General features: G+C 37.0%; 1 protein-coding gene across 4 annotated transcripts in view; it reads right to left on the bottom strand.

Annotated features, from left to right (window-relative positions):
- Window positions 1-12,830, bottom strand: part of ltbp1 (latent transforming growth factor beta binding protein 1) — an 82,863-nt gene that overhangs the window by 37,757 nt on the left and 32,276 nt on the right. For all 4 annotated transcript variants that reach the window (XM_081347782.1, XM_081347781.1, XM_081347780.1 and 1 more), the window contains exons 5-9: window positions 10,789-10,956; window positions 4,993-5,196; window positions 4,160-4,419; window positions 3,165-3,267; window positions 288-347 (exon numbers count right to left, since the gene is read on the bottom strand). In XM_081347782.1, coding sequence (XP_081203908.1) covers window positions 288-347; window positions 3,165-3,267; window positions 4,160-4,419; window positions 4,993-5,196; window positions 10,789-10,956 — 795 coding nt within the window. The remainder of the gene's footprint in view (window positions 1-287; window positions 348-3,164; window positions 3,268-4,159; window positions 4,420-4,992; window positions 5,197-10,788; window positions 10,957-12,830) is intronic.

Here is a 12,830-nt window from a genome sequence, read left to right on the forward strand (position 1 = left end):
TTTAAACCCGCACTGAAGCGAGCTCCGCAGCAGACTTCTTCCGACAGTCAAAGCGGCGTTTACTGTACGTCACAAAAGTGCGGACTCGTAGGAAGACCGTGAGTGTTTAGGGTGCCATTTGGGACAGGGCCAAAAACTCATCCATCAAATCAAAATCATCACAATCGTTACACAACTACATAAACACAAAAAATGTTGCACCACAAACTTGCAGAACACACATTGACTGCTGGAACAAAAACACACAATAAAAGCATGCGCAAGCAGAAACAAGCCATGGCACTTACCGATACAGCGGGTGGCATTCAACCTCTTATAGCCTTGAGGACATTCAATTAAAGGAATCGCTTTAGAGAAAAGAGAGAGAAAGAGAGAGTGAGAAGAGGAGGACAAAAAAATAACATCACGTTTAGTTACAGATCTAAAGGAAAACATTCTCTTCCAGCAAGAAAGAGAGGAAGGAAACTTTGGTGAAGTGAGAATACAGCACATATAAAATCTTTGCAAAATTTGTAATTAAAATACTAATACCATAGTTACCACAGAAATCCTTTAAATGTGCTGATTTGGTGCTCAAGAAACATTTCGTAATATTATTGATGTTTTGCTGGTTAATATTTTTGTCAGGATTCTTTGATGAATAGAAAGTTCAAAATAACAGTATTTGAAATAGAAATCTTAGTAATGTTATAAAAAACTTTGATCAATTTAATGCAATTTAAGGCTCTTTACGTCCCTTTTTTTCTACGGCAGTGATGGTAAATTCCAAGTTGCCATTGTATTATTATTGCTGTAACAATAACTATAGTACCTATGGTATTTGGCCAGATGATTACCATGGTTATTTTTTGTACAGGAGATCTCCAAGAGTTCAGCTCCTTAATCAATTCACACAGGAAACTAACAGGATATAATGGAAAACAAAACGCAAGTGTGAAACTTAATACATCTGATCTGATTACATTTGTTCTTACATGTTTTTACATGCTCAACACTAACACACAAAACACATTCACACATAGATCATTAATAACGCCATAGCTCATCAACTTCAGATTAAAAAAGCAAGCAGCAACACTGTACATAGTTCTCTAGTGACTGTTTTAAGGTTTTGTCTCAGGAGAGGCCATGCGACTGGGAACGTGTAACAGGAACAGGGTTTACTTCCCTCTCAGTCTCATGGGTAATGACCATAATAAATTACATAAATAGAACAAAGTGAGAGAGAGAAATAGAATGACTCATTTGGAACAGAACAGAATGCCACTGACATTTTCAAGGGTCATGTTTTGAGCCTGCTTCAGAAATAAAAGGGGGCCGAACTCCAGACTTGTTTATATCTTCATTACCCCAACACTTGTGTAACATAACTGCCGTGCACTTCTATTTCCGTTCAGTGCCAGCTGAAGTCCTAGTAAGTGCTCGTCTACAGATGCTGCACACAGACCTCAGAGACAGCGGTAATGTCACATCAACTTCACACCATTCATTGCAATATTGAATCGCTTTTCCTGGAGCAAACATCTTTGTAACTGAAATGTGAAGTGTGAGATGAACAGACCACACTTTTCAAGTAAAGGAATAACATTTTAATTGGCATTTGAAGATTAAAACAACAATCCTTAAATATTTCATACACTCATGAACGCTTGTTTTGGTAAGGTCCATAAGGTTTAAATCAGTGATATGTCTGGGAATGCACATAATGCAGGGACGCCCATATATGGGCAGAGAATTTCACAAATATCTACGGACATACCGTGAAGAGAAATTGTGGAAGAGAGAGAGAGAGAAATAGGGGTGGAACGCTAACACTTTTCTGTAGGGACTAACTTCATAGAAGTGACTAAGCAAGAAGGAATCATGACTGTATGAGTAAATGTGTGTGTATGTGAGAAAGCATTACTAAAGCTGGAGTGTGTGCCAGGTGAGTCAGCATGTCAGTAAGTTCAACACAGCGTGTGTAACCAGATACCTTACAGCTTTCTCTTTCTTTTGCCCATTCATTACGTACTTGCCTTTTCTCTGCGGAATGCATCCCTTCCCTCTCATTCTTGATATTAGGACCATGTGTCTTTTGAGTCACAGCCACTTGGAGGTTTGGCATCAAATAGTTTTTAGAGGAACCCATCATAGTTTCTTTTAGTTAGTGAGAAATCAAGGCTGGGCCTGGTGATGAATCATTGCTTTCCTGCTCTTTTTGGACCACACTACTATGGAATACTCCTCTGCACAATCATACTGCAAGTGTGATTCACCTCTAATGGGGCCCAGACATACTGATGTTTAACGCTGTGTTTCACTCTGAACATACACTCGTTTGTTTCAGTCATTTTGGTCGTTCAAAAAAAAGATGAAAAAATGAAAATGTAAGACATATGCTTGAGTTTGTGTGTGAGAGTGAGACAGATGTTTGTGTGTGTGAAGGTAAAACAGATGTTTGAAAGAGAGAGTGAGACTAACGATGGTGTGAGAGTGAGACAGGCATTTTTGTCTGTGACAGTGAAGCAGATGATTGTCTACATGAAGGAGAGACAGATGTTTTTGTGTGTGATGGTGTGACAGGTATTTTTGTTTGTGTGAGAGTAAACGTACACGGAAAATGTACTTCTATTGTCTGAATTCTGCTCTGGTTCGAGGACAGTCTGTGTGACATTATTTTCGTCATCAGTACAATCCGATGATGTCTATGTGCAGCTCGAATTTTGTTTGCATGTGCAAGTTATTTGAGCATTCAAAAACGAACTCCCATACTTGCCCGTTCAATTGTGTGCTAGGCGGAGAATGAAATATACCTAATCCTTGAGACAGTTTTTGTATGTGAGACTGAGATGGGTGTTTTTGTTTGTGAAACTGATGCAGATTTTTGTCTGTTTGAGAGTGAGACAGGTGTTTCTGCATGTGAGGGTGAGACGAGTGTTTTTGTTTGTAAAAGCGAGCACATATTTGCCTGTGTGAAAGTGAGACAGGTGTTTTTGCATGAGGGTGAGACAGGTGTTTCTGTTTGTGAAAGCAAGGCAGATGTTCGTCTCTGTGAGAGTGAGACAGTTTTTATTGCATGTGAGGGTGACATGGGTGCTTTTGTTTGTAAAAACGAGGCAAATAATTGTCTGTGTGAGAGCGTAAGGGGAGTTTTTGTTTGTGAGAGTGAGACAGTAGCTTACATGATTTCTTGGGGCATTTTTGGCATTTTTGGAATCCCCATGATGTGCCTACAGTCCCACAACAGGCATCTTGTTTAGACAGGCCGGGCAGAGCTTTCCCACACTACAACAAAATAAAACACAATCAAATACAATAAGTTAAAGAAAGAAAGAGAAGGAGAGATACTCATCAACACCATTCACCACACAAACATATATAATTCTGCTCACACAGCTCTTGATCCCAGTTCTTACTGATCAGCACCCTGATATCTCCCCCCTGACTGAATCTAATCTGCTGAACCAGGCACGAACCAAACAACAATCTGAGAGACAGCAATGATACACAACTTAAACAACCTGATAACACCCCACTCTCTGCTGACATGAAAAGACAAAGTCGCAAATTAAGTCTGAATGGTTGCAAAAACATCCACAGCACTTTACGATTAGAGAGAGTAAACAAACAAGACTGAGGTGAATTTTGAGATAATAACTTGATAGACTAACAATTGTGGGAGCGGAAGACAACTAGATGTTCTATTAAGCTGGGGGCAAGTACTGAGTCATAACTCTTGAGAATCATTCTTTTGTGTTTCATTTGCAGTTCTCTTCTGAAGAGACAGATGTTCCCTTGAGCACCACAATGTTCTGGAGAACATCTCACTATTCATTTTGTCTTTTGCTCTATTTCTTGATTATCCAGTGATAGCTGAAATCTAGTTAGTTTAAAAGGCATTAAAAGTGAGCGACAGAGAATAATAGTGGATGATTCACAGCTCACAGCAGCAGCGAGAGAGATTGAGATGAAGAGAAAGGTAAAGCTAGAGAAGACATTTTAAAGAATGCTTTAGTCCATACAATGAAAGTCAATGCAATCCAAAATAATACTGGAGCCCACTGACTTCCATTGAATGGATCAAAACTCCGAGACATTATTCAAAACATCTCCTTATGAAGAGAGAATTTAAAAAAGTGTCGTACAGTTGTTTATTCAAACACTTATGGTCTCTCACTTGCATTCCAGCAGTCTCCTGAAAGCAGCGTCCCAGCTGGCTCTTGGATGTCACTGGCTGGTATTGGAGGTATGTTTGCTGGTTGGGGTAAATGACACCGCTGTGAGTGTGCCCATGCTGGATGCTCTGGCTGCTGCTGTGGTAAGTGAAGGAGTGGCTGGACTGCGTGTTCTTCACCTGCCCGTTACTGTCCACTGGAGACACCTGATGGATCTGGACTGAGGCTTCGGGGGGATGTTTCACATGAACATTCACCAAACCTACAGAAAAGTAAAGCTTTAAGGGGTATTCAATTTAAATTCATATGGGTTCAGTACAGGTTTAAGCCAAGTTAAGCTCAATAGACAGTATTTATAGTGGAATGTTAATTACCACAGAAAATAAAATAAATGTGAGCTACGTACAGTACAAGTGAGAGTGGGAACAATTTATGTAGCAGAATAGAAGAAATGTGAAACTAAAAACTTTATAAAAGCACTTGCATTATTGAGATGTAAAGCTGTTTTAAAAGCTGTTTGTCATTTTAGAGTTTTAGGGCTTATGGCGTTGTGTTTTCATGGAAATGACAGTTAGTAAGCATTTTGCTTGTGTCTTGTGGCTATAATACTGAAACAATGAGTATTTAAATGTGTATGGGTTGGCCCCATTCACTTCCATTAAGTGCCACACTGTAACCCAGATTGTTCATTTTTTTATTTTTAAGAGAGAAAACAAAGGGCAAGTGGAAATTCATTTTTGTGGTAATTCTGAACCCTGAATATTCCTTTAATAACAACAGAGCCATGTATTTCAGATTAATAACAGAAGACAGATTTAAACATTTAAAGCGTTACCCTGGTTGTGTCCAGTGCCGTAGGTGAGAGGTAACGTGTGCGTTGAGTGGATGTGTGTCTTCTGCCCGTTTGTGAGAGTATGTTGCCCCTGGTGACCGTTTGGATTTGCCATTTGGCAGAATTTTCCAGTAAAGTTTGGTGGGCACTGGCACTTGTCCCGAGCACTGCATTTTCCTCCATTCATGCAGGGCAAATGGCAAACAACTAAAACAGACACACAAACAGAGCAAAGGTTAATCACTGCCATATCAGGTAACATTTTTCAATGTTTAGTTTAGCAACCCATCACATTTAATTATGCACAGATGAACCAACAAAATTATCTTCACACTTTAGTTTTGTCCTGTGTTTGAGCAAGTGTTTAGTTGCTGTGGGCCATTGTGTGCGTGTGTGTATGCGCTTAAATGCTTCACAGAAAATCTGTTTAAGAACTTTTGTGGTGGCATGTAATGGGAGTTCTGCGTGACACATTTTCACTAAACCATGCCATTATGGTGACGGACCATTCTGCCCTAAAACATCTTTAACTTTCTCTCTGCCTTGCTTGCTTTTAGCCATTTTTCACAGTGCTTAAAATCTCACTCAAGCTTTTAGATCACATTTTGCTCAGCAATAATAGCAGCAAAATGATGAATGGATTTAATTATCCCACAGCTGAGGTAAATAAAGGTTTTGGGGCTAGATATTTTACGGCAATACGTTTGTGTTGTGGTATAGGACATTATTTCAAACATTTAAATGAGGTGAAACTCATTCTCCTGTCAAGATATTCTTTAAAAACGTTCCTAAACCAAAAGCCACATAATGTAATTAACCATCATGAACTAATCATGCTAAATGCTCATTAAAACAGCATGGCTGTCCTAACCACCATTCTCACATGGAACAATATGATGTAATTTCCTCTCAAACCACATATACCCCTCCTGTGGCCAGACGCACAGTTCATTGTGACTGCAGATAACATATTTCAAGATCATAGGGAGGAAAGACTGCAAATGCTTACACACACACACACACACACACACACACACACACACACACACACGCACACACACGCACGCACACACACACACACACACACACACACACACACACACACACACACACACACACTCGCTATCTAAATGACAACATAGCATAGTCTTCTATTATTTTTATATACATTTTCACACTTTTTTTTTTTCATTTATTTAATTTAAAAAGCAGTATTTTATTCATTAAGCATTATTTCATTCATTTTTTCAAACGAGGACATCCCCAAATGTCCCCAAGGAGAGTTCTTTTTATATTTAACTCTCTTTATTTCCCCTTCAAAGCAGAGCTAAACAAACCCACGCTCAGACACAAACAAATAGATAGATAGATAGCCTACACATATATTTTCTCTGATACATTGGTATATTTATATAAATATTTACATACACTCTGACAAACCATGATTTATACACAACACGCGTGCACACACACTTTCATTATTTCTGCTCTAGTGGGAAATCTAGGACTATTCCAGTGCCTACACTGAACCTCAGGCAATATCTTGACACACTCATGTATCAGCATTGAATCACACACACATACGCACACTCATACACACAAGCTTCCCATCCTAGCTAGTGAAGAGCACTACTCTCTCCTGGACAGGAGGAAGTAGAACAGCATGACAGTAAACAAATGAAATGTGGCCTAAATGGTAAGATAACCAGCGGGAGCAGGATGACAGACCACATTAACTTTCACTCTCTGACACACATAAATGACTGCTCATACTGTATATGGTTCATTTGATAAAAGAGGAATGTATGTTGTGAGACATACACTCTACTAATATGGCGGTGAGCTGATTTTTATTGTCAGAACTGGCAACTATAGAAGTTCTCAAACATACACAGAAGCAAACACAGTGACTCTCAGATGAGCTGACAGCCAGGAGCAACTCAAACGAGAGGCCTGGCGGGACAGTCTTATGGAGACAGTAGTTGTTTTCATACTCGCAGAATATCTCTGGTGGAATAAACATGAAAATCCAATAGGTTCAAATGAAAGTTTGAAAAAGAAATAAAAAGCAATCAAACAACAAATCTCATGCTTTATACTGTACATCACAAATATTTCCTAAAATTATGACTTCTGCCAACCAACCCCAAAATGTAAATTCCACATGTCAGCCAATGTTCCAACCATGCCCACTCACACTGTTTTCATATATTCTGTTTGTTAGCCAAGCAGCATACCACATACTGTTTATGTTTCACAGGCTTGAAAAGCTTATATGAAAAAAGAACTGTCCTCCATCACTAGCAACAGTATTTTTTTTTATATTATAATATATAACGTCTTCACAGAAATGTATTCTGTTGCAATGTCTGTCACAAAACATACACTACTGTTCAAAAGTTTGGTCTCTGTTAGATTAAAAAAAAAATGTTTTGAAGGAAGTCTCTAATTTATTTATTTAAATGTATATAAATATAAATTAAAAACAATTATTTATTCATTTATTTTATTTAAAAAACAGTAAATATATTGTCATACCAGAAACCATTTACATTATAAATGCATTTAGTAGATGCTTTTATCCAAAGTGACTTACAAAAAAGGAACCGAGAGGAACAAATACAGTATGTAGTCAATAGTCAAACCAGTAAATATTTAGTCATATTGTGAAATATTATTATAATTTAAGATAACTGGTTTCTTTTTTAGTATATTTTAAAATGTAATCTATTCCCGTTTTGACAAATGTTATGACAGTAATTTGGTCCTCAAGAAACATTTTTTATAGTTGTCAATTATGAAAACAATTGTGCTGCTTAATATGTTTTGTGGAAAACATGATACATGATATTTTTTCAGGATTCTTTAATAAATTTAAAGTAAAAAAAACTATTTAGTTGACATATTCTTTGGTAACAATATAATTTGTTAATATAAATATATTTACTGTCACTATTTTGATCACTTCAATGCATAAAAGTATTAATTCTTAAAAAAATTACTGGCCCCATACATTTGAATGGCAGTGTATGATGTTCAGTTCTTGACAGTATGTTCAGTATGATTACAGCACACACACATAAACACACAAACACGAATTTCAAAACTGGCAATGTTTTTAACACAAGTGAAACACAAAAGCAAGCATTAGAGCTTTACCTAGTCGAGGACTCGAGGTAAAGCTCTATTAGGTATAAATGGTATACCTGGAATATCATTTCATCAAAAAAAAAGAAAAAAGAAAAAAAAAGAGAGAGCATCCACCCAAGGCCCTTAAACAGATGGAGTAACATTCTCCTGTAAACCTCAACATATCTGCTAGTACAGACAGGTTCATTGGCAGCTCCATGGGGATGATTGTCAAAACACCCAACACAACTATGTCCAACAACGTGTAAAGGTGAGGCATATATTCAGAAAACGGTCAATGGGGATGACAAGTCAGCTCCAGTTGGAGCAGTCTGGACTACATATTCCCATCAGTGCATCATATAAGGAACATGCAGCCACATATCGATCTGCTGTGATAATGCTTTAGTATTCTATGAGACAGTTTATTGAACTGTGACTGTCAAATCCAAGAGTTGATCAATGATTTACAGGTCTGCATGGCACATTCTCTCTGTATACATGAGTAAAAAAAAATACCATGACACAATGTCATTTTGCCAATGTTTATACCTTTTAACAAATCTATCTACATTTCTGTATTGTATAATGTGTTTATCAGACAACAGAGGTCAAACACAACCATTAAAAAGTTTGGGGTCAGTAAGATTCACTGTGAAGACTTTTACTTTGTTACTAAAATTTAATTTCCAAATTAAATAATCAAAAATCGAGTATAAAGTTAACGAATGCTGAATTTTTTAACATTAATAATAATAAAAATTGTTACCTGAGCATCAAAACAGCATATTAGAATGATTTATAAAAGATCATGTGACACTGAAGACTGAATTCAGCTTTTATTGGACTGATTAAAATTCAGCTTTGTCCATCACAGGAATGAATTAAATAAATGAATTAAAAATATAAAAAATCTTACCGACCCCAAACTTTTGAATAATACAATATTTAATTATTGCATACTTTCACTGAGATCAGTCAAATTACTGAATGTACTGACAGCTCATTTCATTTCATCACTCGCCTGAGGTTGTTTATTTGTTGCTTAAAGAATCGGTTTAGCATCAACACTGAGGTATGAGAAGCTGGTTCAGAGTACCGAAGCCAAAATCTTGGTATTGATCCAACCCTAATGAGTGTATGTGCGTGTGTTTCTCCATTATCCACAGTGCTGGAGCTCAGCCTGCGATCTCTCCTCCCAGCTGTGTCTGGATCAGAGCTGACAGAACGCTCTGTGTTCCTTATAAGGCCGCACACACTCACCCACTCCAGACGTTCACCTCATTCAGACAAACAGCTTGACGGAGAGAGAGAGAGAGACATAATGACATCTTAGCACCACGCACAGCCTCTGCTTATTCTGAGATTAGCCATTCAAACACTTACTCCCTCTGAGCTTTCCTGACCCTCTTATATGGAATACAATTTCAGCTGCTCACCCTGTTGGGCACAGATTACAAAACCCACTGGTGAAAACAACCCTTAGCTGAATGCTACCCTTGTGTCCACAGAGTAATTGGATTCAAAAGTAAACCTTATGTAACCACTGTGTGTATAAATTGTGTCTATTGCTTCACTCTTGACCTTAACGCAAGACTTGCAAGTCACAAAAGTACTACTTGCTATCATCCACCGATGCGGGACCATAAAGAGCAGAAGGCCAAGAAGTGAAAGCACCAAGCTATGCTAGCACTTAGCACAAACTTTTTGACTTTAAGGACTACAATATTATTTTATTTACAATGTAAATGTTATCAATATTTTAGTACCCCTTCATTTAAAGGGTACTAAAGTAAAGAAAAAAAATGATAATGCTAAATACTAAAATGAATTAACTGGCCATTATTTGAATGATTCACTTTAAAACGTCATCTTTACATCAACCAAGTACGTAAAAAACAAAGTAGTTTTCTGCTGTCTATAATAAGACAGTTTGTTTGTCTTCCATTAGTTTTGACAGTTATGAGGTAATCACAGAGACACGCCAAATATTCTTATAAATGAAATCAAGATGGGTTGTTTAACAAAAGTAATTTGTGCTCTTTGTATAGTGGAATTTAAATATGATAGCATGAAACTTCAATCATGATGAGCAAATACACCATAGTCTGTGGAAAAATTAATGCAAAGTTAAAGAAAGTAACAAAGACTCTACCAAGGCAAAATCAAATCCTTTCCAAGTAACCCTGAATGGGCTACACAACTAAGAAATGTGCGAAGAACCCAAACTAAACCGGAGGGCAGAAGATGTTCTGCTGTGTCATGACCACATGCTCTTGAGCCATTCTGGGCCGTCGTTGTGAAATATCACTGCAGCAAACAAAGTGAGAAGAACTGAAGTTAAGTAATGTAGGTTTTTCAGACATGATCTAAAGCATCTTAAACTTTTCCAAAATATCTGCCAGGCAAGTTAAAACTCCCCACCGAACCACGACTAGAAACACATCCAAACATCAGCCATAATTATAGACCTGTCTGAGGCTGGACATGATGTAACAGGCCCACGGCCAGCTGTTCTCTGTTCAGTATACAGCAAACGCAAGCGTACACACACACACATACAGCAAAATCCAGTTGCCAACGAAGGAATTATATGTTCAAAGACCTGGATGAATGAAAACTTCCCACTTTTCCCACAATACACCAAGAAGAGGCGGCAATCCCACTCACCGACTCTGAAGTTGGGGGCGGTGAGGGTGTCCGTTGCATGCCCGTTCTCACTGATGATAGTGGTGGTGTTGCCCTTCTGACAGCTGTTCTGACAGCGGTTGTTGGTGCAGGTCATCTTGCAGATAGTCGGGGTGAAGACCACCTTGATCCGGCCGGTGTGGTTCCCTACTGCAGCCCAGCAGAGCAGATACATCAACAGAGAGAAGAGAGAAAACTCCATCAGTCTGGACGGCATGGATTTCATAAACAACTCAGAACGACTCTCTTTCACTTTTCTAGGCAGCGTCTGGCAGATCGGCTCAGGAGTTCGGCTTTAAGAAAGTGAAACGAGACAGGGAGCGAGAGGGAGAGAGGCTGGATAAAGAAAAAAAGTATTTCTGTTGTCTTGTCTTTTCTTAGTCTCCTGTACGTGTTCCCCTGTGACTGTCTGATTCCTTTTTCGTCCATTCCCTCCTTTTCTCTGTCCTTGGTCCAATATCTCAGTCTCTGGAACATGAGGAGGTGACTGAGAGAGAGAGAGAGAGAGAGAGAGAGAGAGAGAGAGAGAGAGAGAGAGAGAGAGAGAGAGAGAGAGAGAGAGAGAGAGAGAGAGAGAGAGAGAGAGAGAGAGAGAGAGAGAGAGAGAGAGAGAGGCCAGCAAACAACTCTGGGATCAGACCCAGTTCTTCTCGAATGATTTGGACAAAGTGGCCACAACTCCAAGCCTTATACAGAGACGAAAAGAGGAATGTTGACTTTTCCCAACAAAGATTACCACTACTAATTATTTTTTACCAAGACTGCATTTATTTGATTAAATATTTAAAACAAACAGTAATATTGTGAAATATTATTTGAATATATTTTAAAATGTAATTTATTCTTGTAGTGCAAAGCTGAATTGTCAGCATCATTACTCCAGTCTTCAGTGTCACATGATCCTTCAGAAATCAGTTTAATATGCTGATTTGCTGCTCAATAAATATTTCATCGTATTATTAATGTTGAAAACAGTTGTGTACATTTTTTTCAGGATTCTTTGATGCATAGAAAGTTCAAAAGAACAGCATTTATTTGAAATAAAATCTTTTGTAACAAATTTCTTTACTGTAACTTTATCAATTTAATAAATCTTTGCTGAATAAAAGTATTAATTTCTTTAATAAAAAACTTTTGAAAAGTAGTGTATAATGTTACAAAAGCTTTCTATTTCAGACAAATGCTGTTCTTTTGAACTTTCTATTCATCACAGAATCCTGAAAGAAAAACTGTTTTCAACATTGATAATAATAATAATAATAATAATAAAAGTTTCTTGAGCAGCAAATCAGCATATTAGAATGATTTCTGAAGGATCATGTGACACTGAAGACTGGAGTAATGATGCTGGAAATTCAGCTTTGCCAACACAGGAATAAATTACATTTTAAAATATATTCAAACAGAAAACAGTTATTTGAAATTGTAATAATATTTCACAATATTATTGTTTTTTGTTGTTGTTTTTAACTAAATAAATGCAGCCTTGATGAGCAGAAGAGACTTATTTTAAAAACATTAAAAATCGTATCGTGTATCGATCCCAAACTTTGGAACAGCAGTGTATATATATATATATATATATATATATATATATATATATATATATATGTGTGTATATATACATATATACACACATATATATATATATATATATATATATATATATATATATATATATATATATATATATATATATATATATATATATATATATATATGTGTGTATATATACATATATACACACACACACATGTATATATATCAGCCGTCATGTCGTTCAAAATCCACGATAAAAAAAGTATATGAAAACATAATAAAAATGTTTCATATCAGAAACATTTTATAAAAGTAGTCCATAAGGTCTTCTGAAGTCATATGACAGCATTGAGTGAAATTTTTATCTAATTTGGATTGGTGTAATTGTCCTTTTAAAAGCCACAAATTCAAGATGTAATATCTACTTCCCCCTCCCTCTGTTATGTAAAGCAAATCCGCCAGAAGCTAACATATAACCTTTCCTC

The sequence above is a fragment of the Scardinius erythrophthalmus genome (genome assembly GCF_964197995.2).
Source record: "Scardinius erythrophthalmus genome assembly, chromosome: 19".
NCBI classification, from domain to species: Eukaryota; Metazoa; Chordata; class Actinopteri; order Cypriniformes; family Leuciscidae; genus Scardinius; species Scardinius erythrophthalmus.